Below are 26,878 nucleotides of genomic sequence, written 5' to 3'. Positions count from 1 at the left end.
ATCAGAAAGAATATATGCACCCCTATATTCATAGCAGCACAATTCACCATAGCTAAGATTTGCAAATAACCTAAGTGCCCATCAGCAGATGAGTGGATTAAAAAACTGTGGTACATCTACACAACGGAATACTACGCTGCTATAAAAAAGAAGGAACTTTTACCATTTGCAGCAGCATGGATGGAACTGGAGAGCATTATGCTAAGCGAAATAAGCCAGTCAGAGAAAGATAAATATTACATGATCTCACTCATATGTGGGATATAATGATCAACATAATTTGATGAATAAGAATAGATTCAGAGACAAATGGCTCTATTGACCTGCCATTAATTTTCTGATTCTTTCCTCTGTCCCATTCATTCTTGCTGTTGAGCCCCTCCAGTGGGTTTTAAAATTTGGTTTATTGTATCTTTCAGTTCTAAAATTTCTATTTGGTCCTTATATAGCTTCTATTTCTTTGCTGAGATTCTATTGTTTCATTTGTTTTAAGGTGTTTGTAAATTTTAATTGCTCATTAGAACATTTTTTTTTATGACGGTTGCTTTAACATCTTTGTCAGTTAGTTCTAATATCTCTAACATCTCTCCGTTAGCCTCTATTGATTATCTTTCTTCACTCAGTTTGAGATCTTCCTGATTCTTGGTATGATGAGTGATCTTGCATTGAAATATGGACATTTTAGAGATTATGTTATGATACACTCGGTCTTATTTAGATCTTCTGGTTTAGCTGGACCTTTACATCATTGATATTACAAGGACAGGAGAGGCACTGCCTTGTTACTGCCAGGTAGGGCTAGAAGCCTTCATGGATACCCGAGAAAGGGGGTTCTCATTCCTTCTGGGTGAGGATGAGCAGTCAAGCTCTTCACTAGGTTTCCACTGACCATTCCCTAGCTGGGAGGGGTAGGAGACCTCATCACTGTTCCCCCTGTGGCCTCCACTGACATCAGACCGAGGTGGGAGGCTCATGACAGTAGGTGGCTGGAGAATTTCCTGGCTCTCTACTAAGCCTCCTCTGATACAACCCCAATAAGGGGGAACCGAGAAGGGGGAGCCTTACCACCCAGTGGGGTCAGAAGTCCAGGCTCCTTATTTGCTCTTCTATGACACCATCCTGTTAGGGTGGGAAGGTTGGGACACCTTGTTATAGCTTAGCAAGGGTAGAAGTCTAAGTCCTTACTTGGCCTTTGCTGACATGGGTGGGGGTTGGATGACCATTTTCCCTGTGGTATTTGGCTAGAGTAGAATGACTATTGTCTAAGAGTTTTCTGTCTTGCGTTCCTTGTCCTTTGGCTAGAGAGAGCAGGCTTTTTTTTTTGTCTGCATATGTTAGTATTTCTGGGTTACCAGCTTCTGTAGCAATGAGTGCAGGATGTATGAATCAAAAAACAAACAAACAAACAAAAAACTAATGAACTTACCCTTTACCACTATGTCACTCCTCAGGTCTCCATGCCCCTAGGTTGTCTGTCTTTCTCATTATACCTTTCAGAGTCTTGTATTTGTTTTACATACACTGTCCATGGTTTTAGTTATACTTAATGGAAGGAATAGGCAAAACATGTTTACTCTATATTCCTGGCAGTGGAAATCCTCTATCATTGCTTTAAAAAAATATATTTTTGATCCTTATTCCTTAGGACCATGGTTGGCAAACTGCAGCTCGTGAGCCACATGTGGCTCTTTGGCCCCTTGAGTGTGGCTCTTCCACAAAATACCACGGCCTGGGCAAGTCTATCTTGAAGAAGTGGCATTAGAAGAAGTTTAAGTTTAAAAAATTTGGCTCTCAAAAGAAATTTCAATCGTTGTACTGTTGATATTTGGCTCTGTTGACTAATGAGTTTGCCGACCACTGCCTTAGGAAGATGTACTTTTATTTCTTGAATTAGTTTTCCCAGTTGGTTCTAAATATCTTTAACAATATGATGAAGTGAATTATTGGGAAGCTGAAGGGTCTTCTCTCCAATTAAGAGGTCTGGGGAAGTTAAAAGCCTCTTAAATCAGTAATTTAATCTCTAGGCTAGGATCTCTCTAACACAGATCCAATGTCACCTCTTCACCAGCCATCTCATGCTCCTCTCCACAGTCTTTTATCCAGCACAAAGTCATTTTAGCAGAGTACACATAAGCTTTTCACTCAGTTTGGATGATGCTAAGAAAAATGTGTTTGTTTGTGCTTACAGCATTTGTGTTGTTTTAGATTACAGTCTTGTCTCCTCTTCTACATGCACCATTTTAAGAAAGTCATAATCAGAATAACAAATGACTCATATCTTCCTTTAGGGCTGCATGTAAAGGCATTTTCGTTTTTGCACTTCTCCCAAAAGATGGAAGGTATAATGAGTGCACTCTAAATGACTGAATGAGCTACAAGTCAATTGCTCTGAACTCTGTATTAATCCCACTTTCCATATAGAATGCAAGATGTCCTATGGTTCATTTAGCTACCAAGTGGTATAAGCTATTATTCTGTTATTCTCCAGAATTACAAAGGATTGCAAAACTTAATGTATAAAATACATGCAACAAAATGCTAGGCCGACAAGCAAAGACAATACTTTTGGTATTTTAAAGAGAGTAACTTTAAGAATGAACTGCATATAAGAGTAACCAATGGATGCAAAACATTGGGGGGTGAGGGCATGTATGGGAGTGGGGTGGGGGGGGGCAATGGTAAGATATGTACACATATAATACCTTAATAAAAAAAAAGAGAATGAACTGCAAACTTACTCCAGTTCAACATACACTTGAGATATATACTCTTCTACCTCATGCCAGAATATTTCATTGAACTTCTGAAAGATGCATTTTGGAAAGTGTTTACAAAGAACATCGATAGGTTTGGAGTAACATGAGCATTTCTAGTTTCTGTGTTAGTAGCCTCCCTATATTATCTTCTTCGTGAGACAGGCAAAGAGAGATCACAGGAAGTGAAGCAGGTTAACAATATGCTGTCCAATCCCAGCCCCAGGGCTCTGTGATGTGAAGTTAGAGCTTGGAGGGCTTATGCCAATATGTACTTCTAGACTTGTGTTTTCATTGAGAACCTGGTGTATTTCAGAATGCTAATTCAGTTAACTCACCAGTGAGTGGCCCTCAGTGTGACAGTATGTCCACTACAGGAATAGTTAGGCTTCCAAGCTGTTTTCCTGAAGTTTTAATGTTGTAGCAGAAGTGAAAATGGTGAGGTATAAAAGCCAAGCTATACATGATATGTGTACAAAGGGAGGGATGATGAGGGAGGACAGTAAGAGCAGCATGATTCTAGGGGGATAGTGTGTGCCAAGGTTTGGATTTGGTCAGGGAGCTCCTGCAAAGCAGTCTGGATAAGTCCTCGGCTGGGCCAGTGAGCTGTGATCTAGAGAAAGACAGAGGGGGCCTGCAATAGTCTCTAGTGCTTTAATCTCACTCACTGCCCATGAGCAGACTCAAAGGTGGTTTCCTTGGTTATCTTACAGCTAGGGTCAGGTGATGTTCTTTATGCCATTCACCTTTAGTATCTGCATTTGGTTGAACCTAAGCAGTCTAGCTAATGATTAAGAATAGAGCCTTGGACCCAAATAATCTTACTCAAAACCAAACCCTACCAATACAAACTTGGACTTGATTCCATTGTTAATTCTACAATGCTCCTTTGCATCATCTTTCAGTGGAGAATTAGTGACATCTCCCTCATAGGGTTATTGCAATCATTGAAATGATAATTTGTTGAAATGCTTGGAACACACTAAAAGATCAATAGTAATCACTGATGATATTTGTCATCATTACTTTATTAACTTATTTATTGGAGATACATTTTTCTATGCCTTGTTTCAATTGCTATAGCTATTTGAAAGCAAGCTTCAAAGACTAACATAGTTTGATAATTTGTTGAGCTATAGTCTTTTATTAAGTACTAGGGGCCTAGTGTATGAATTTGTGCACCTTGAAAGGAACTGTGGGCTGCGAGGCTGCAGTAGGAAGAGGGGTGGGTCTCAGCCCATCCTCTGCAACCCCACATGCTCCCCCCCCGCCCCCCGCTGCAGCCCTTGGTCCCCTGTCTGCTGGCAGCCCCGCTCCCGCTGCTGCCACTCCCACGCACTGACAGCACCAACCCCAACCCCGCTTGCACCCGCTGACGGTGCAGAGGAATTGGGGCCAGCACCAGCAGTGGGTGCAAGCGGGGCCAGTGCCATCAGTGGGTGCAAGCGGTGGCTGCTGCCCCGATCACCCCTCAGGAGCAGGGGGAGGTGGAGAAGCCCTCAGGGGTGATCAGGGCTGGCAGCTGCTCCTCGCACTCACTGATGGCGCCAAGTGATCGGGACTGGCGCCGGGCACCAGCAGCAGGTATGAGCAGTGGCTCTGGCACAGGCTGTGGGTGTGAGTGGGGCCAGCACTGGCAGTGGGTGCAAGTGGCAGCTCTAGCGCCAGCCCCGCAGTGCACGGGAGCAAAGATTTTTTTAGTAACCACCAGAGGCTCGCCCCGATGACAGTGACCAGCACCCTGCCTTGGTCTGGTGCCTCTGCTCACCTGCTCCACCATCCTTCCATGGCCAACACCCACCATGTTCCGCACACACCCCCTGATGGTCAGCGCACATCATAGTGACCGATTGGTTGTTCAGTTGTTCCGCCGTTTGGTCTATTTGCATATTAGCCTTTTATTGTATAGGACAATTGTAATGGCAATTAGCTTTGTCTGGCCCTTGATAAAGTCCTGGTTAAAAATGGCAAAACTTTTGGATACATGCTCCCTAGAAGAAGGCCATGCTAGGATTCCATCAACATTTTAGAAGATAATACTTCCAGCCAATAAAGTATGTAATAGAGGCCTTCCAAATTTTGGAGGAATGTCCATGTACAGGTGGACAGTGAGTGATTAGCAACTACACTTGTTGAAAATGTGTAACAAATTAACCATATACTTTTTCCTTTAAGTCAAATGAGAAAGATGCTGTTTGGTTTACATAATTGAAATGTGCCATTTAGATTTGGGGTATGTTCTGTGGCTGAGGGAGATGGCCAGAACCAAAGCATTTGGTTTTCTGTACTTCCCAGGCTAGACCTGGCTTTGCTGTGGGTAACATTTGAGAATGAGGTCTTCCAATTAGGTCTGACTGCCCCAGGGCTCAGCCTGTGACCACAATAGGAGGTTTGCCTGGGCTTTGGTGGAGGCCCCTCCATTACAGCTGCTGACTGGCACAGACTCATTTATCCCAGGAACCACAGGGATTTACTAGTATTTCCTGCACGTGGCCTCTTCATCCCCTTGGGCTTTGCCTCCCTTCTTGTCCTCAGAGCTTTTCCCCACCCTGCCCCCAGCATGGTCAGAAATCAGCACTTAGGTTTCCCCACAACTTGCATTTTGCCATGGATAGAACTGCTCAGCAGTGCTTGGAGCACACACTGTAAAGGAATTTGGGGATATGCTAATGCCAAAGCCTGTAACCAGAAGCTGAGAAGATTCATAATCAAATTGCAATAAATCTGCAGAGACTCTTTAAAGAACAAGACACACAGGAAAACCCGATTGCTTAAAAATCTTGCAAATGAGTGGTACGGCTGCTGAATCTCTGAAAAGACAGCAGTACTTTCAGAGAGACACAACTGCATGCCCTAACCACAGATTAGTCAGCCCAAATGACTGGCCGATGAATGATGGTGCCGTCTGTGCAGTCTCTCTCAGAAGGGTTTCTGGGAGGATTTCAGGTTTGAATGCTGATGTGGAAAGTAAATATAATGCTCCAATTTGCTCTTCCTTCTCCCTCCTCAACCAACTGCCCCTGGCCCATCTCCCAGATTTGTATTCTCCCCTGCTTGCTTTGCCTGTATCAGCCTGGAACAGAACAGCGTTGCTAAGTGACATACAATTCTCTCCCATTTTCATCCCAAAAGACCAAATTAGTATATCAATGAATGTCATTTCTGTGTAAGTGTGATTTATAAGTTAAGATTTTGAGATTAAAAAGGAATATAAAAAGCTAAATAATTTTGAGTAAGTTCATATGGATGATTTAAAGATATCCACCTATACTGCACTAGTTGGATTCACTGAAGATCATGATGTAGTTTGTGATATTATAATATTCGATGAAATATAAAAGTAGCATTACTGTTCATGAAAATTCACAGGACCATGATTATATGCTAGAGCAGTGGTCGGCAAACCGTGGCTCGCGAGCCACATGCGGTTCTTTGGCCCCTTGAGTGTGGCTCTTCTACAAAATACCACGTGCGGGTGCGCATGTACAGTGCGATTGAAACTTCTTGGCCCATGCACAGAAGTCAGTTTTCGGCTCTTAAAAGAAATTTCAATCGTTGTACTGTTGATATTTGGCTCTGTTGACTAATGAGTTTGCCGACCACTGTGCTAGAGTATTTCTATCATTACTTTTAAATAACAGTTTCATTCTCTCATTTAGTCACACATCAGTGATCCAGAGGCATATCAGAATAAGAAAAAAACTTTGTTGGATGAGATTAAATTCTGATCTTCTTAGTGCGAAATTTAGCCTTTGTGAGTGAAGAGCAAGTAACTTTTCTTCTAACTTACAGCAGAGTGTGCTTAACTATTTCTCTTAACTGATTCTCTGGTGACAAGAAATAGGAATGTTCCAACTTAACAGTTGGCGCATTTTTAAAAAATATTTTTTTTCTAAAGACTCCTTTTTCTATTTATTTTCAGGCCTAGTTTATAAAGCTTTAATGGGCCTTTGGATTCAACGTTAAGAAGCACAAAATCATAGACTCTGAAGGTGGTAAGGATACAAATACATTATGCTTCTTAAAAGGTTGTGATTTGCCTAAAGTCCCATGAATGGGAGCTGAATTAATGGTCAAAGATTTGTAGATTTAGGCTGTGTATTATTTTTTGTAAATATGTTTTTATTGATTTTTTTTAGAGAGAGAGGAGGGAGAGGGAGAGAGAAGCATTAATGTGAAAGAAGCACATCAATCGGTTGCCTCCCATATGCACCCCAGGTACTGAACCCACAACTTGGGCATGTGCCCAGACTGGGAATCGAACTGGTGACCTTTTGGTACATGGGACAATGCTCAACCAACTGAGCCACATTGGCCAGGGCTAGGCTGTGTATTCTTTATGGTTATAGATTAAAAAGTAAGGAACAGAGAAGGAGAGTCCTTGATAGGTAGATTACAAAGGTATACTAAGCCAAAAATTCCTTAGAGACCTTTTTTTTTTTTTGGCTCAGATTAAAATAACTTTATTTTGAGAATTGAAGACATACCAGCTAGGCTAGTTTATGGCCAAATTCTATTTTGGTTAGAGGTTACTGAAATTCTCCATTGGCCTCACACCTGAATGCTCAGCTATACACAAAACAATGCTGGTCAGTCAGGAATTTTCAGGCAGAACAAAATGTGGGCTTCTGTCAAGGTCTAGATCAAGTCCTGGCTCTACCACTTGCTGGTTGTGTGACTTTAGACACACTGCTAAACTTCCTGTTTAATGCTCACCTCATGTGAAGATTAGTGAGATATGTAAAGTGAATAGGAGGGCATTGGCACTCATGAAGAGCTTAGTAAATATTAACTCTTATTCTTTCATTTTGAAAGTCTGGCTTTCAAAACAACAAACAAACAAACAAACAAACAAAAAACAACACTTAATTCATTCAGAGCTAGGAGGAGACTTAGGATCTTCTAGTTCAATATCTTATTTTATAGATAAGAAAACTGAGGACCAGAGAAAGGAAGTGGTTTCTGAGCTAATGGTGACAGGCCAGGTCTCCAAATTGCTAGTTCAGGGTGCTTTTTTTCCCCACGCCCCTGTACTAGGCTCCCTCTACATCAACCTTTTCTTCACTTCTCACATCCACTGCCACCATCTGGCTTCAAGATTCAAGACATCCAACCTTGGGTTCAAGCCACCATAATCACTCTCCTGTGTCATATCATTGTAATAACCTACTAGCTAGTCTCCCTGATTCTACCCTTGCTCCCTTCAATCTATTCTTTTTAAATATATATGATTGGTGCCTCCTGCTTGTCCCACACTGGGGATCAAGCCCACAACCTGGGCAAGTGCCCTGACAGAGAATACAACCTTGACCTCCTGGCTCATAGGTCATCACTCAACCACTGAGTCACTCTGGCCAGGTATTTTAATCTATTCTAAGCAGCAGCTTAGATTGTTTTCTTATTTGACAAAGTATTACGTCCTCTGCTCGCTGGCTTCATTTCCCATTGCTCTTATTCATTCTACTCTAGTTACACTGCCCTCCTTGCAGGTCCCTATACATGCCAGGCATGTCCAATCTTCAGGTTTTGAATTTGCTGTTTCCTTTACTTGGAATGATTTTCACCAGCTATTTGCAAGGTTTGCATTTCTTTCAGCTATTTCTTTAAAGTCACCTTGGTGGATTCTGCCCTGACTATTGTATTGCAGTTGTAATCATCTGGTATTTCCCATTTTCTTTTCCACCCATAGCATTTACTACTTATAATACATTCCAGATTTTTTAGGTGGTGTATTGCCTACTTTTCTCTAGCAGAGTGAAAACATCATGAGGGCACTGCTTGTAATAGAGTTGGACCCCGAGGAGGTGCTGGGTAAATGTTTGATGAATGCATGAATGAGCGGTGTGTTAATAGGACCTGTGAGATATTCAAAAGAGTGTTTTCTCAGGTATTTATAGACTAAAATGAAGTAAAGTGTGACAATCTTAATTAAAGAGTTTTGCTGTGACAAGGGACTTGCCAATACAAGAAAATTTACCTTTTTTTAAAAACATAACCTGCTTATTTTTTATATGTACAGCTAAACCAACATTAATATATCTTTCTTGAGTTCATTACCAGAAAGAAAATAATGCTCTGTAAAGCCAAACCAAAACAAAAGCAAATAGCCTAAAACTTTATAAAGAATGTATTTTGGTTCTAGTGAGTTAAGAAAAAGCAACTGCCTCATACTTTCTTTTTCTGGGTTGTTAGTGAAATCTCAAAGAAAGCAAAATATAGACAGGAGGTCAATGCTCACGGATCGGATTTCATCTTGCTAGGCTTTTTATAGGCCTATAACAAAGTGGAGCTCTAAACATTGTGTTAGATAATGGGGATTCTGACAGTCCCTGTAACTATGTGGAACTAGGAGGTGCTGCTATAATTCTGCTGCTTCCGATGAAAATTTCAAGTGTTTTCATTAGGTACAACAGCTGTTTCTATTACAGATAACAGATCTCAGAGGTGGTGATGCTGATATCAACTTCTAGTGGGCTCAGAACACAGTGTAGCTTGTACAATTAGTTTTTTTTTTTTCCAAATTATTTTTTTTCTGCACATGCCAATTAACTCTGTAGCAATAAAAGGAAATTACTTACTTGCTACCGGAATTGTCTGAAAGTGATAGGATCATCCTTTGTAGAGTCACATTAACCAAATTAAAAGCCCTTGGGAAAAATTTGGCACCCTGTTCCTTCACGTTCACATCTTCCTAAACACCTCTTAGGAGCTTCCATTTAGAAAGCTAGGATCATTTCCAGGGCTTTTAATTTGGAAAGATTGGCTGCTCACCAGTGGGTCTTTCTACACACCCAGTGGTTGGGTGGAGTGGCTCTGTAGCGTTCCAATCTCAGTGGCCTTGACTTGACTATCCTCTTGACTCCTGCTTGCTTGCAAGTTTTCCAGCCCAGAGAGAGTCACAGCTTTGCTGTTGGAGCTTGTCTCCAAGACAGACACTATCATTTCATTCTCTCACTGAATGTACATATCCTCCTCCATAGAGAAGTGAAATCTATTCCTCCAACCCTGTAAATCTGGGCTTGCCTGTGACTGCTTTGACCAATAAATATGGTGGAAGTCGCTCTGCCACTTCTGGGACTAGCCTTTGAAAGGACTGTGGTTTCTATTTTCCTTGTCTTGAAATACTTCCTCTTGGAATCCTTAAGTCACATGGAAAGGCACTTCAGTCAATGGTCTCAGCTGACTGGTGTCAACTGTCAGCCATGTGAGTGAGCCATTCTGGAGTCCAGTTAATTTTAGCTTTAAAATGACCCCATGTTATTAAAACCACCTGACTGAACTGCACGAGAGACACTGAGCAGGAACCACCTGGCTGAGTCTGGTCAGTCCATGGAACCATGAGAGAGGAGCACATTGTTGCTAAAGCACTATATATTTGGGGTGATTTGTAACACAGCAAAATATAATTAAAATAGGGACAAAGTGGAAAGCTACAGGCTCAGTGCTTCTACGAATGTGAGTGTCAAAAAACTAGCTGAGAATGAGGTAGAATTGGTGGTTGTTTATAAGATGTCGACAGATATAAGTAAGTGTCAATCTGTCTTCCACCTTTTTGGCTGGTCATTGGAATTTCATATTTGAACTTTTCTATTGTCACTTAGATTTATAAATATAAATATCACTGTACAAATGTTATTTATATACTGCAAAAATATAAATATTATTACATTATTATACAAATGCAAATATTTCTGTGAAGGGTAATACTCTAAACCAAGGTATAGCAAACTTTTTCTGTATAGGAACAGATAGTAAATGATTTAGGCTTTGTGAACTATACAGTATTTGTGGTGACTACTCAACTTGACCAAGGTGACATAGATGACGGTATATAAATGAATTGCATAAACATGTGCAATAAACTTGATTTACAAAAATTGGTGGTTGGCCAATTTTGACCTGAAGGCTAGGAGTTTGCTGACCTTTTTTCTAAATGATTATTTTTGTAGCTAACATAAATATTTGATTATATTGTGTGACTCTCATCAGAATTGGATTTGCTTTACCCCCAGCTCCCATCTCTCTTGCCATTTCTTCTTAGTCTCATTTGTAGGGTTCTCCTCTTAAGATTGAATGTGCTCCTAAAAGCCTCTCTTCTTACTCTGTGTTCTTTCTCAGCCATGTCACTCAAATGATTTCCATTAACAGCAATTTGGCAATGACTAGTCAGTCTTTTATCCAGAACTCTAAGCTTTTGTATTCCTCTTGGATATCTTGCCAGCATTGTAAGTTCATGGTACCTTTGTGTCAGTTACTGCCTATTGTCTCTCAACTCCAAGCCCACAATTAGTTCTTTGATGCAGGGGCTAGAGCTCTGTAAACTCTACTTCTATTTTGCTAGCTCTTAGTCTCTGTCAATAGGGCAAGAGAGGGACTTGCTGCTTTCTGTTTACTTGATGCTGCCTTTCTGTCTAATTGGGGTTCCTGTGAGCATCTTTTCAGCAAAGCTTTTTTCCTGTAGGAACATGTTCCTTTCTGTAGTATCAGAATTACCCTCATTACCACTCCTTCTCCCCTGTCCCCCTATACTACAGCTTAGTGGGTTAGTGTCCACTCCTCAGAAACAGGGTCTCAGCCCTTCAGGACCCCTCCTTTAAGCTCAGCGATACTACCACCAGTTAGGCAGCACCTCCCAGTGGGAGGTCTGAGTGTTAGCCCAGCAGGGTTCCTTCTCCAAGTTTCTGTTTTAGTAATTCCCACATCTTCACTTTGATCTTCCAGCACTAATGGGTGGTAGATGCTGCCTTTAATGCTTTCTTTGTGATAAGTTATTGTTCTCCTTTGCTTTTTCAGTTACCTAGTTAACAATTTCATACCTAGTTAACCATTTTTTATGTTAAATCCCCTTTCAAATACCGGGCATGGTTTCTGTCTCCCAGCTGGGTTCTGAAGTAGTTCAGATTCCCTGCCAAAAGCTGCCCCTCAAACAGTGTTTGCTTCCTCAGTAAATGGCACCAGCAAATCTCTCTCCATTCCCTGCCCAATGGTTCAAGCCAAATATGTGGGCATCATTCTTAATTCTTTCTATTCTCTAAATTCCCACAGGCAACCAGTGAACTACAAGGCCTGTTGATTTGGCTTCCTGAATATTTCTTATATCAGTCTGCTTCGCTCTACTGCTATATCCTCCACCGTAGATCAAGCCACCACCTTAGAACTGACCTCCCCACATTTCTGTAGCCCCTCGATGTGTTCTCCCACTACAGCCCAGGAGGTGTCTCACACACGTAAATTATGTCTTGACATAATTTATAAATCTTTCTGTGAGATGGTTTCTGCCTCTATTTCATTTTGAAATATGTTCCTTGTGTCTTTGTCAGTTTTGAATCTGCCATGCTTTCTTTGCATTCTTGGTACAAACTATTCCTTTTATTTAGAAATCTCCCTTTCATCTACTGACTATGTAGACTTTAAATGTTGTATAAATATCACTTTTGGCTTTTCTGAGCTATTTGTTTCTATACATCATTGAACATTCACCTTTTCACTAGAATATTCAGTAAACTTATAAGTAATCTATAAAAATAAAAGCATAATATGCAAATCGACTGAATGGCTGAACTGCAGAACCACCGTCGGGACAGCCATGCTATGACACACACTGGTGCCAGGCCAGCCAAGGCAGGTGTGATGCGATTGGTCAGGGGGCCCACCATTGCCCAATGATTGCCCACAGAGGGACCAGGCCACTGGCCAGCAGGCCAATCAATTGGGGGGGCTCCATGATTGCCTCAAAGAGGGAGGCCCAGGCCACCCTCTTCAGGGTGATAGATCGGGGGCCTCTGTGGAACTGGGGAACTGGGGGTGTGTGGCGGTGGACACAGGCAGCGCCAGGCCAAGGCGGGTGCAGGTGGGGGGCGGGGCCGTGGGGCTGTGAGGCAGCCAGGGCCACAAGGCAGCTGGGACTGTGAAGGCCTACCCTTGCATGGATTTCGTGCCTTGGGCCTCTAGTTCTTTAATAACTGTCTTCTCCAGATGGAAGACCTATATAGGCAGGGGCTATGTTTGTCTTTCCCAGCACAGTCTTTAACACCTACTGTTTTCTCTGGCATAGTAAATATTCAACAAATATTTGCTGAGTTCATGAGTTTCTGTTTTATACATTTATCATAGGGCCTCTGAATGAGTTCAGAAGGCACACATTTCCTTGGATGTGCCAGAATCCCTCATGGCTGACTGCTACCTTTTAGAGTGAAGGCTTCTTTGGTTTGCTCCTCTCACAACTCTTGGTACCAGTTCTCTTTGTGGGTTCTTATAGTGATTGGAGGAGACTGAGTGGGGAATAAATTGAATAGAATTTATTATTTTTAGCTAGACTGGAGACTCAATATTACTCACTCCTATATTGTCAGAGGGCTCTGTGGTATCACATAAGCCACCTGAGCATTGATGGCCAGGTACATCCTGGTGGTCACTTTATTTCAACTCCATTAGCCACTGAAGGGATCTTCCTCTGAGGCTAATAACCAGTATGTTATTCCTCCTCACAAAACATCAATGTGCTAGTTTCTCTGTAGTTCCCTGAAATGTAGCCATTTTTTCCTCAAGTGATAAAAAGTGGGGGAAAGGGTTTGGCAAGTGGACTGAACACGGATGGAAGGGCTTTTAGAAAGCTACAATAACCAATAATGAAAAAGCAGACAATAAAAATAGAATATGAAAATGACAATGATAAGAAGGCCCATACAAACATATGACTACAGTCTGCTGGAAAAGAAGCAGACCCCAGGGAACAGGTTAAAAAATCCATCTTTGATTTTGGTTACACTTCCAGAGAGAGCATTGCATTTATTTAAAAAAGAAAACAAAGACTAAAACAACCCGAAGAACTTTCTTTATATCTTCTAAACAGACTTGACCCAAGATGGACATTTGCTTTGGGAATCATATATCTTTTTTCCTTCAGCTGAGAGTTTTACCTTTTGGATTGCATTCCACACACGTTCTTTATCGTTTCTTCTTCCTTCGAGGGTGTCCATAGCATCTGCCATTAGTGACTGCAGCTGTGGCACCAAGATAAAAATTATCAGTGTGGAATTCACACAGAAATAACTTCCCTAAATACACAGATTAAAACCTAATTAAAAAATCATTTGTACGCTGATGATTTTATTACTCATCTTTCCGACAATGAACATTGCTGCCCCATCTTTGCTTCAGTCATTACTGAGTGTTATTGCAGATATAAAATATTGAAACAATGAAAAGATGCTTCTTGAAAATGGGTAGGAAACATATAGGTTTTAATGTAGTAAGCATTGACGTTTTGTAAAAACAGATTTGGGTTGTAAAGAATGAAGGCCAATAGTTAATTCTCTCAGGAAATGGCATGTAGTACATGAACGCGTTTTCGTATTTTCTCCTGAGGCGGATATATCATGATTTCAGGCATCATGCAAAAGCTCACCAGAGGACAATTCTGAAATTGTGCTGTCTTATTGCCTCTTAAAAGATCTAGCTCACTTTAGTTCTTCTACTATTCTTTTTCTTCTCTAAAAATTCAAAATAACCATGTTTTCTTTTTAGGTTCCATTCAAAGGCAAGTTTTCAGAATTCCACCATTTGCCCAAAACTGCCACATTCCAATTTGAAATAGTCCCCGATACACCTGCTGCATATGTAGCTGCAAAGCAGAGAAGCCGCACGGAGCTTTGTGACAGTCACAGCTAAAAAGGAAAGTTCTCTAAAGAACAAATGCCAGTTCAGTTCACTGTGGCTTCAAACAGTGGGAACCCTTAGAGAATCTTTCTGAACTTTAGATATTGCAGAGCTGAGGCAGAAGGGCAGAGCGGAGTCCCTCAGAACTCTTCTACGGAGCAGTCACTGTTTAGACAGTGCCACAGAAGGCATTACCAGGATTTATTGTCTAGCTAAACCCATGCTTCAAAGCTGAAAAGTAAAATCTGTTATTTACAGTGATGAAATCTTGCAAGATGCATGACTTTTAAACATTGGGCCTCCACATATACATCCATATACATTAAAATTTTTTTCTAGTAGGCAGATAAATTATAAAAATATCCCATTAAATCCTATTTTCCAAGGTTTGAGAGAGTGGAATACTGCACTAACATGTTAATAAGGGATGTCAATAATGCTAGTTTGGTGCCTTCTGTGTATATTTTGAAATGCAAGTATTTTCAGAAGAAAGAAACTGCAGATGTGTGGTGAAGAAGGCCTAGGTGCAGAAAACTCCCTTGTATTTTCCATGGAAATCTTGCATGTGCTTTTCAGGAAGACGGGATCAACACTGAGCCAGCTTCTTCGATTAACATTTTCTTTGCTTCCTCTTATCTCCGAGGGGCATTCATCATCTGAACTTGGCTATAACATGTACTTCGAAAGCTCCTTGCTTACTGCATTCCTGAATGCCGTTATGAATGGTATTTTAAACACAGCCTTTTAGGAGGTGTTCTGCTGCACACAACCCTAAAGGTTTTGAAAGCATGACTGCTAGTTTTGACTTAGTAAATCCTTGATTAATAGACTTCCCCCTCCTCCACCTAGTTTTAATCGTTAGAAAGCATAGTTTTATTATTTGGCTAGTCAGACCATTTTAAATGCTTACTTTGAATATCAATATTTAACACACTTTAACAGGTTCAGATGAACATTATAAATGTTGGCAGTGCATTTCTCAATTAATTTGTTATAACTTTAAAAACTCAGGGAGGATAAGGATACATATGTAACACCTTAATCAATAAAGTAACTAAAAATATAAAAACTCAGGGAGGGAGGATTCCTTCAGTTATCTGAAAATTACAGGTGACCAATTTGGGCTGTTCTCATCCTTGCTAGGTGAATTCAATTCAGGTCTGTAATTAGTTTTAGCTACCTTCAATTAAAGCCTCAAAGGCAAGAGCCCTTCCCTGTCAAACATTAGGATCTCCCTATAGAGTACACCTTACCTTTCCTTGAATGGCCAGTGCATGGTTAACTAATTGTTTTTCAAACTAGCTGGTCATTTCTAATATTGATTATGGTTATAATAAACAAATCTGTTTGAGGATTGTTTGAGCTTTTCCTTCAACTAGTTTTTGACTGCCTCTGTGTTTTTTGAGTTAACTGGTTGATTCAGTTAAAAAATACAGCCATTTGACTAATTACATTTCCCCCTTGAATAAAATAATTGTTCTATCTAAACGTACCAGTGTGTGTGTGTGTGTGTGTGTGTGTGTGTGTGTGTGTGTGTATTGGCACTGCCAACATATATGTGACACTAGAAGTGAATAAAAAAACTCTAAAGACTATTTTGTACGGTTGGTTTTCTGTATAGTGGTTATTCTTTTGTACTCTCAATTTTCCAAAGAAGAGAATCCTGTATTAATAAGGCTTGGAGTTTAAGAAGCAATTAATTAAAACTTTACTCAAAACAAAAAGCTTGACATACAATTCAAATAATCAGCCCCTTCCCATGTTTTTCCATGTCAGACAAGTATTGCTATTAAATAATGGAAGCCCGACCAGCTTGCATGGCTCAGTGGATTGAGCATTGTCCCATGCACCATAGAAGTCCCTGGTTTGATTCCTTCTCAGGACACATGCCCCAGATTGTGGGCTCGATCCCCAGTAGGGGACATGCAGGAGGCAGCCGATCTATGTTTCTCTATCATCAATATTTCTATCTTCTTTCCCTCTCTCATCCTCTCTCTCTAGAAAAATCAATAAAAACATATATATTTTTTAAAAAAGTAGAAGCCAGTCAATGTGAGCAAATAAAATAAGACATCTTTTTACATTTCCCAGTTTCTTCATTAGAATGCTTCATGAGGGTTGGGGAGCTGGCTCTCAGACTATATTTATTATGACAAATTTCTTTCAGACCATATCACTTTTTCTTCTGACTCAGGGCCTGAGAAAGCCTTCAACAAAGAAAAACAAACACTTACCAATTCTGCCTCCTGTGGACTGATGTCCCGTAGATAGGGAATGGTCGCTAGCTCAGCCATTGCTTGATTGATCACCTGGGACTGCTCCTTTACTCTCTGTAGCCGGCTGAGGAGGCTGGCGTACTGCAACTTCTCCATCACACCTGAGCACGCAGGGAAACTCCCCTGGTCTCCCAGGAAAAGGAAATGCTTTAGAACAAGACCCCAGAACTAGAGCTTTCTCTGGGGATTGAAGTCAGGGTTGGTTATAGTGCATTTACATCCTTTGAAGCAATGGCCTCTAGTATAAACAAACGCTTTCTTCTCTCATTTTAGAGAATGACCTGGACCCTTCCTTCAAACAGACGAGTGTATGTAAAAGGGAACACATTGCAGGACTGATCTGCAGGTGGCCCTGAATAAGCAGGTTGTGCCGAGGGGAGAAGAGGGGACTGACATTGAACCTGTGCTCCACCTTCCCAGTAGCAATCAGAAAGCTGTGTCTGTTTGGGGTGGGGGGCCTTTATCTATGTCACCAAGGTTATCATAAGAGCTAAGAGTTGCCCACTCTACCTTGTTTATATAAAAGAATATTTTTATGCAAGTTGAATCCTGGGAAATGTGCTGCACATTGAATTCTCTTTACCCAGTGGCTTACATCAAAGCCCAACTCTGCTTTTCTCTTTAGTTCCTGCGTGGCCTCAGGCTCTGGCTCCTCTTCTTGTGGTCTTATAGCACTTTATTCTGACTCCCAGGGCTATCCCAGCAACTGACATGACCCGTCTTGAAACAGACTACCGTCCACCAACCCCCATGAATCTACTGGTATTTTGGGCTTTCTCAAAATAGGGCCCTTTTCTAATAAGGTGGCCTACATATGTGTTTGCTATTGCCCGCTATAAAAGAGGAGAAGTCATCTTCTCTAAAAAGTTTAATACAAATCATAATGCATGATAGGAGAGGCAAAGTTGATAATAAAATACCTACATTTATATTTAGAAAAAGTATTTCTGACATAAAGTGACCTATAAGGGTTAAAAGAAAATCTTTGAGTTTCAACTGTGTGTAGGGTAATGCGAAATTGGGAGTCACAGGGGGATTTAGTTGGCAATTTCATTCTACATCCAGGTACTCAGAGGAGGAAAGCTGGAGGACTAGCATCCCCTATGGCAGGGTTCCTCCTACACCACCTGCACCAGAATCACTAGGTTTGTTGGTTAACTAGGCAGAGTCCTGAACCTTACTTGATGAATCATAATCTCTGATATGTGTCTCTCTTTATATGGATTGTAGCTAGGTACCCCCCCACTCACCAAATATTCAAGTATCTCAAGAAGTTGAACAACAGACAACTATCTTAAAACTTAGTATCTGAGCAAGAACAATTTTAGTTTGTGCATACTTATAAAACAGATTTTTTCCTCCAGAAATTAGAGAAAGCAGACATTTTTTTTCTTAAAATATATCTTCCAAAGAGAAAAACTATTAGAAACTAGCATTACTAAAGAGCATTGGAATTTCAGTTTGAATTTAGAAAGCAGTTCTTCCTGAAATATCATATGCATGTTTTAATTGACAACAACCTCTAGAAGTTGGTGCTTTTCTAGAGGCTTGTTAATAAAGGAAGGTTGAGAACCACGGCATTGTATTTGCTGTATTTCTCCCTAACACCTATCTATACCATATGACTGATGTTCCTCTATTTCAACTAATTTGTTCTTTCAGATGAACCATTTGTCTAAAAATCTATAAACCTATAGGAGCAATAATTGCAAATTGTGGATTTGGGCTCTCTTCTCTGAACTGACCCAATAGCTAGCCTACACATTTAGTTTAATCGTGTAGCTAAACAATGGGATCCTGCCAAATAGAGGAAAGCGAGTTGCAGGAGAAACTGTTTTTTTTTTTCTGAAGAAAAATTGCTTTATTTGTTTTAAAAAACACACACCAAAAAACACTGGGGCTAGTTGTAGGAAAGTGGGTAGTGGCTCAACTCCAAAGAGCAGAAACAACAGCAGCCTACATGGGAACATAATCTAGCAGTGTAATTTCCTAAACATTAGGAAAATAAAAATAGTGGAAGGCAATGGTGTTTTGTTAGCTTGATTGTTGGGTGCATAACAAAACAGGAAGTACTCTATACATATAAAATACTAGGAAGAGAATATAGTTGACTACTAATAGTCAACCTCCCCCCCTCCCCGCCCCCCCGCCCCCGGCTTAAGACAAATGCAGTTTTGATTATTAGAAAACTACAGATGCATGCATATTTTACCTATATGATAGGGGTCTTTGAGAGACAAAGTGGAAAAAAAAAAGAAATTAATATAATGCCAGCAGGAATGTTTTTATGCTGTTGCTTTAAGAAAATAAAGGAAAGGATGAAAAACGAAGGAATTACCGTAAACATCTAATGCTAGCAAGGGCTAAATCTAAAGGGAAGTAGCCCTTCCAGTGAGACCTCAGGAATGATTAAAGGGCTCCTTAGCTGCTGGAAAGAGTGTTAAAAAGTGGCCATGATTGAAGCTAAAACCTCACACAGGTACAATGAAGTTAGGTAAGTAGCAAGTTTAAATGAGGGCTTCAGTCAGAATTGCCTAGATTTAATAGCAGATATGGATTAATATTTGGCAAATAAGTTGCACTACATATAATGGTGCCGAAAAGTATTTGGAATACATTTCCACTTGACTCAAATATATAGAAACATTAATTGAAAAAAAAAGGGCGTAGAAAAATATTATTGTTCATTTCAAATGTGCATATGTAAACACTTTTTATGCTTCACTTGGAGGAAATTAAAAGTAAAATTAATGAGGTATTAAAATCATGGTTAGTTAAGTCATTTTTTGGCAAGTCAGCCGGTGGAGGAGGCTTCATGCATGGCAAGAGATTTTATTATTTTGACTCTTTAACATTTAGCCCAGGAAGCACAGTACATAAGCTTTGAAACTGACAGCAGCCAATAAAGTTAATGAATGAAAAAGCACAATGGCATCTGATGGCATGTGAAATAATTAGGACAAAGGTCCAGAGAAGGAAAACTACCAGTAAAGCAGAGTTTCTGGTTGAATGAGGTTGATGTTCATTGGGATTAAAAGCCACCAGATAGGCAGGTAGTGGAATATTTTAGATTATTCCTCTTAAAATACCAGAACCATTCTTGTTGGGCCATGTGTTGTGTGCCTAGCAAAGGAATCTATAAAGATAAGGAAACTGGTGCTCGGCTGGCATGGCTCGGTGGTTGAGTGTTGGCCTATGAACCAGGTCAGGGTCCCATTCTTGATCAGGGCATATGCCAGGGCTGTGGGCTTGATCCCCAGTAAGGTGCATGCAGAAGGCAGCCAGTCAATGATTCTCTCTCATCATTGATGTTTCTATCTCTCTCTCCCTCTCTGTTCCTTTCTGAAATAAATAAAAATATTTTTTTTTAAAAGAGAAGGAAACAGGTGTCAGAGTGTAAGGAGAATCATTGCCTGAGACACAGAATATCCTTCACCAGCTGAGTCTACCACCCCATGGTAAAAGGTGAAAATCCATGGTCCCTGGGAAGCCCTACTGTGGGCTGTAGATCTGCCCCAAGGCTGGAGATGACAGTTCTCATCCTGCCTTTATGACACAGCACAAAAGTACCTCAACTTTGTGACACAGAGCACATCAGTGATGCAAGAAAAAAATTGAAATCCACAGGACACTTGCACAATCTTCATTTTAGAAGAATATGTCATCTCCAAGTACACAATTTGTATAAAGAAAAAGAAAGGTCTATAAAATGGTCCTTTTGTCAAAGCAAACTAAAACCGATATAAATGATTAAAACTTCCAACATTTATAATACTTTGCAAAGTGCTTCAACATGGATTATGTACTTTTCATCTCACAACAACTCTGTGAGGTGGACTTGGTAGGTATCAGCCTGCCTGTTTTTGTGTTTGTTTTTTTTTAAAAAATATATTTTTATTGATTTCAGAAAGGGGAAGGGAAAGGGAGACAGGGATGGAAACATCAATGATGAGAGAGAATCACCGATTGGCTGCCTCCTGCACGCCCCTACTGGGGACCGAGCCCACAACCCAGGCATGTGCCCTTGATTGGAATCGAACCTGGGACCCTTCAGTTCACAGGCCGACACTCTATCCACTGAGCTAAACTGGCCAGGGCGGTATCAGCCTGTTTTATAAATGAGCAAAAACAGCTCAGAGATTAAGTGACTTGTCCTAGGGTTACACTGCCAGAGCACCGCCTTGGACTAATGTCTTTATCTACAGGTGTCACAAAGTAGGGTAACCGCTAATAAGGACAATGCAATGCCTAAGCATTCGAGTGGATGACATTTGATATCTGACAAGATAAAAACAGACCTCAGGGGATCTTAAAATCACTGTTGAGGGCTGTTTGGGTCACATTTAATGATACCATGTAGGAATAATTTCTATTCACCAACTCATTACTTGCTTCATTAAGCTAGGTTACCTTTGCAGCAATTTTATTTAGTCCTGCTTTATGAAGCTGTGATTGGCCATATAATAAGAAACCCAGAGGCCAATATTTGAATATCCTCATGGTCCCTGGGTATCTTTGGGATCACTTACTTCGATTCTATTAAAACTCTTTGAGAAAATCTTTCAAAAACTGATATTTTCCATAGAAGCAAACATAGGAAAGCAGAAATTCCTTGCAGCTAGCAAAATGGTGCTGACTCATTTAAAAAAACTGAGTTATTAATTAGATGCTAAGAATCTTAATTACTGTATGGTTTTAAAATTTCTATTATTGACACATAATTTCCAAGTAGCTAGAATGTCCTTTTAAAGGTGAGAAGAAAATGAGTTAAGAACATGTAAAAGGTGCCTAATGCTTAGATAGGTCTAATCAGCATTCACAACCCACTGTGAGATCTGAGCTGGCAACAGATGATGTGGTCATTTTCCTGACAAGTAACAAGGTGGGGCAGGTATCTCTCAAAAAAGCCAGGGCACAGACAAATCACCTCTGCAACATACATCTCATTGGCTCTACTAGGCTGACCATGTGTGGATGAGGTGAAATCACGTCACATGGTGATGGTTCTTGCTAGCAAAACTTTCACTGCTTGCAAGGGCCTGATGATGACAATGATGATGAGTGTGAGTCTCTAATTAGGATGGAGAGGACGGTAAGGGTGTGTGTCTGTGTGTCTGGAGGAGGTTGTGATAGAGGGTGAATTGGAGAATAGGACCCAAAATTTGTAGTGGAGCCAGTGAGAGTGCTATAAACAGAATGTTTGTGTCCACCCAAAATTCACATGTTGAAGCCCTGTTCTCCAGTGTGATGGTATTTGGACAGGGGGCCTTTGGGAGTTAATGAGATGAAGTCATGGGTTGGGGGCCCTCATGATGGGATTATTGCTCCTATAGGAAGATATATCATATGCTTTGCTCTCTGCCATGTGAGGATAGCAAAAAGTAGCCTACTGCCAACTGCGGAGAGGGGGTGATTGGTGGGGCAATCGGGCTCCCGCTCACACCAGCCTTGGCCTGGTGCTGCCCGCTCACCTGCTCCACCATCCCACTGTGGTCCTGCTCTTGTTGGGGCCTATCAGGGCCAGCAGCACCTCCACTGCCACCTGTTGCCAGCACCGTGTTGCCAACTCGGCGGGGCGGGGGGGGGGGGGTGGTGGCCTTCATCAGAATTTGACCATGCTGGCATCCTGACCTTGGATTTCTAGCCTCTGGAACTGTGAGAAAATAAATTTCTTCTGTGTAAGCCACCCAGTCTGTAGTATTTTGTTATGACTGCCTGAGATGACTGAGACAGAGATGGATTTCTTATTAATAGGAATAGAGGGGAGATAATTGGGTGTAACACAGTTGTGGGAGCCAGGAAAAATCAGTAAAAATGTGCTTTTGTATTTGTAATGCTTAGAATTACAAATCATGCAAATATATGAGAGATATTATAGCTTTTCTAAAATGCTGAATAATGTTATTGAGCAGATAAACTGCTGAATAGATGTTAAGTCGCTGTTTGTCATGACCCCCTTGGCTCCCTTTGCAAGAACAGTGAATCAATTATATAATACAAAATTCACAAAAAGAAAATTCTTTAAAATTTCCAGTGTACAGCCTTTTGGAAAATATAGCAGTCCCTCCTTATCCTCAGAAAGATACTTTCCAAGACCCCCAATGGATGCCTAAAACCCCATAGATAACACTGAAACCCATGTAAGCTGTTTTTCCCTATACATATATACCTATGATAAGGTTTAATTTATGAATTAGGCACTGTAGAGATTAATAACTATTACCAATAATAAAATAGAGCAATTACAACAACATCCTATACTAGTATAATAAAAGCCTAATATGCAAATTGTCCCCTCGGGCGGGTGGTCAACCAGGAATTTGACTGGGAGACCAGGAGTTCAACCACTCGCTATGACAAGCACTGACTACCAGGGGGCGGTGGGGAACATGGGGCGTCGGCGACACAGTGCTGGCAACGGGTGGCAGTGGAGGTGCTGCTGGCCCCGATAGGCCCCAACGAGAGCAGGACCACAGTGGGATGGTGGAGCAGGTGAACGGGCAGCACCAGGCCAAGGCTGGTGTGAGCGGGAGCCCGATTGCCCCACCAATCGCCCCGCAGACAGCGACCAGCAGCGGCTCTGATACTTCCATTACAGAGAAAGGGCAAATAGCAATATTAAAATATTTCTTCTAATTATTTTCATTTCAATGTGCACGAATCTATGCACTGGGCCACTAGTATGGTAATAAAAATTATGTGAATGTGGTCTTTCTCAAAATATCTTATAGTATTGTACTCATCCATTTTGTAATGGCATGAGATGATACAATGCCTATGTGACGAGAGTACGTGAGGTACTCAGAACAATGTGCAATTTAAAACTTGAATTGTTTATTTCCGGAATGTTCCATTTAATATTTTTTGATAATGGTTGATTAGAGCTAAACTGTGGATAAAGGGGGAGGACTACTGTATTAAAAAAGATGAACCTGCCTTTACAGGCTATTAATGAGAAGTTCCTTTTATGCCTTACATTTTGTAAATTACCACAGCATAATTCAGGTCTTATTTTGATAAGGCTGAAAAGTAGAAAGGGCATACTTTTCTTGGAATAGAGAAAGGAATTAGATATATAAAGGTATACAAAAAATGGCGATATTGAGTAGCGCTGAGTTTATTACTGTGGTGTGGTGGTGCCAGCTGAATTCTTGTGTAGGTAACAAGATGGTTATATGCAATAGCCCAATATGTGAAATAGGGAAAATATTGTGTATGCTAAAATTTTGTTATTGAGTTGAAATGAGAAATTCACTGCAACCTTGAAGTAGATATCAGGAAGGCACAAGAAAGGGCTCTTTAAAGAGACATTACTTACTAAATGTTTGAAATTGCAAAGCATAGCATTTAAAACATCTTTAAAGATAAAAGGAATAAAATCATTAGCTAAACTTAGGTTTGTTTTGCAAATAAGATTTACTGTGAAAGCTTCTAAAATCTCTCAATACTTGCAATATTTGCAGCATAAGCTTTCCATAATTCTAGAATTGTTTAATATTGTACATTGGAAAAATATAAAAAAACTCATATACCTACATTCATTTGGGTGCTTCTAATAAAATCCAGAATTGGCAAGATTCGCTTCCCCATTGTCTCCATCTGTCTCACTGTGTCTTCTCTGGTAAGCAGACCGAAGGGAGTTTTATATTCTAAAAATTGTAACAATAAACTTTTATTCTATTTTTTCCAGACTTCCATTTCAAAATGCTTTCTTTAGCAAGCTATAAACAGATATCTCAATGCTAATAGATATGAAATCTTTAGTATAGAAACCAGTCCTATCCCTACACCACATGCATAACAATGAAAGATCTATGAGGAGAAAGGCAGAGGAGACATTGCCCTTTAGAGACTATCATTTAGTCAGTTTGTTGTGGTCCTGACTGAGAGATCTAAGAGACAGCCTATAACAATTCACCTCTCTCTGCTGAGTATGTTTTTCCTGAATTGTGAAAAAATGTTGTCATAAATGTGTCTGATTCTTGTCTTGTTCCTCCCAGGTATTATTCAAGTGTGCAGATCCCATTGACTTTGAATGTAGCTCAGGGTTGAGATAAGCCTCAGAGGATACAGTGCCAAACAAAACACAAATCCTTAATTATGTGGGTAGAGCTGAAAGAATAAATTTAACCTGGTCATGAATTCATCTCACAAGTTTGAGAACTCAACTCCCTGTGAATATTTTCTTGATTTTTTTGAAAGTTTCAACTAGAATTACTGAACACCCTTTAACTATAATACTCTTCAAGAGATCTAAGCTCTTGGTTAATTACCTAAGAAAAGAGTGGAACAAATATTAATAAAATAGCAGGTAATTGAAGTGATTTAAGGTTGTCACTGGCTGTATTTTTCATTTCACAAAATAATTCTGTTGCATAATTGTCTTCTACATTTGTTAATTGATGATGATAAAATGTGTCTTTGTGGAGTGCCCTTTGATAGTGTGGTTGGGTGAGATGGTTGATTGAGGAAGGTAGGCACTCTAGGATTGTTTGGCCTTGGTGGAAGCTTTCCTGGAACCAGAATTTCAGGTATTGTTAACTAACCCACAGAGAAGATTGGCAGGAGTTAATTCTAACCCAACACACATTTTGGGGTCCCAGGCCCTACTGTATGCTAGGCCTTGTGATGAATAAGGCTTGAATAATGTACAACTCCTGCCTTATAATACTATTGAAAGATAGTAAGTCCAGGTGATTTACCTGTAAATGTTGGCAGCTTCCTACTTGATACTTTTTCCAAAAATTTCCCATCTTCTTTGTTTTTGAACCCAAGAGTCAAGAGGTATTGTTGGGGAGAAAAAGATGACCAGTCAACTGTCTGAGGCAACATGTGGAGTCCTTGAAGATCTGAAATACAACAGAAAGAGAACTAAAGACTTTGTTATCATATTATTATTGTCTTCAGAGTATTTTTTCCTAGATTCCAGGAGGTATACTTGGAAAAAATAAATACAAACATTAAAGACACAAAGTAAAAGCATGCATCAAAAGGTCAAATAGCTGATATATCAAAATTATATTTTATTATTTATATTTTTTCTGAAAACATAAACATACATAAGGCATAGAAATGCTCCTCTTTCCCACATTCAAAATAGTAGAAATTTTAGGACCAGTTTGCAGCCTCAATATTTTCCACTGTGACTCTTTTCAAGGGAATTTCATTTTTCTGTTCATAGCTTGAGATGAAAGGAAATAATGTTACATAAAAGGAAAATGAGAAATTACCAAGTGAGAATTAAAATATAAAGCTAATTAATTTACTTACCATCCTGCCTAGTTGTAGAAGAAAATTTGAAAATGATAAATGTACTGACTTTTGTAATGAGACTTGGAAATAATTTAAGTGTCATGAAAATGGTTTTAAAACAAACTCAGTTCTTAATGACCATAAAAGCTAATATTTACTGAATACTTGTTCTACCTTCCCTTGTTTGAAGGATTCTGTGTGCATTGTGTTTTTAAATCCTCTTGAAAACTTTACAAACTTGGCAATATTGTCCCCAATAGGAAGTTGAGGCACACCAGAAGTGACTTGCCTAAGAGCACAGTCTGTATGCAGACAAAGCAGGATTTACACCAGGCAGTCTGACTCCAGAGACCATAGGCCTAGCACTCTGCTCAGGGCTTGCTTGGCTCTGGATTACACTTGGGACAGAGACAAACGTTAGCCATAGAGTCTTGGAACACAGATTCACTTAATTCATTTCCATTCTGAATAATAAGGCTTTGGTTTATTGCAAAAGACGTCTCAAATAAAAGATGATGAGCAGAGAGGTTAATGAGCCCTCCCTACTTACCACTGCCAGAAAGGGGGAAATTCTAAAGGTCCTGCAATTAAAATTTAGTTAAAGGTCAATTTTTAGTATTGAATAAGAATGCAAATGGTAATGGTTCAAATAGAGCCTTCACTATTTATCTGCAATATATTTTTAAAAAAATGGACAGAGTAAGTAAACCATGAGTTTTTATTTACCCTCCCCACCCACCCTTCTTTAGCTGTAGAACCCTTTGTTAAAACTAAAATTTATTGAGAAGCCCAATATTTAAAGCCAATAAAATTAGAGCAGTTCCCTGGTTATGGTTTGTTCTTTCATCTGGTTTTGCTCCCTAACTTAGAAGACTCCAGAATCTCCTGGCCATGCTGTTGATGGCGTCTCGGGTTATCCTATGGATAGGTCTTTCGCTT

At 40.2% G+C, this 26,878-nt stretch overlaps 1 protein-coding gene across 1 annotated transcript in view; it reads right to left on the bottom strand.

Moving 5' to 3' along the window:
• Positions 1-26,878, bottom strand: part of SPATA16 (spermatogenesis associated 16) — a gene marked incomplete at its 3' end in the record, with an annotated part of 197,479 nt that overhangs the window by 11,165 nt on the left and 159,436 nt on the right. Inside the window, 4 exon segments of the mRNA XM_080658440.1 lie at positions 13,673-13,756; positions 16,646-16,810; positions 24,224-24,336; positions 25,390-25,536. Coding sequence (XP_080514566.1) covers positions 13,673-13,756; positions 16,646-16,810; positions 24,224-24,336; positions 25,390-25,536 — 509 coding nt within the window.

Source organism: Plecotus auritus (genome assembly GCF_963455305.1).
Source record: "Plecotus auritus genome assembly, chromosome: 2".
Lineage (NCBI taxonomy): Eukaryota > Metazoa > Chordata > Mammalia > Chiroptera > Vespertilionidae > Plecotus > Plecotus auritus.
The sequence above is the reverse complement of the archived record's forward strand: the minus strand, read 5'-3'. Positions and strand labels throughout refer to the sequence as shown.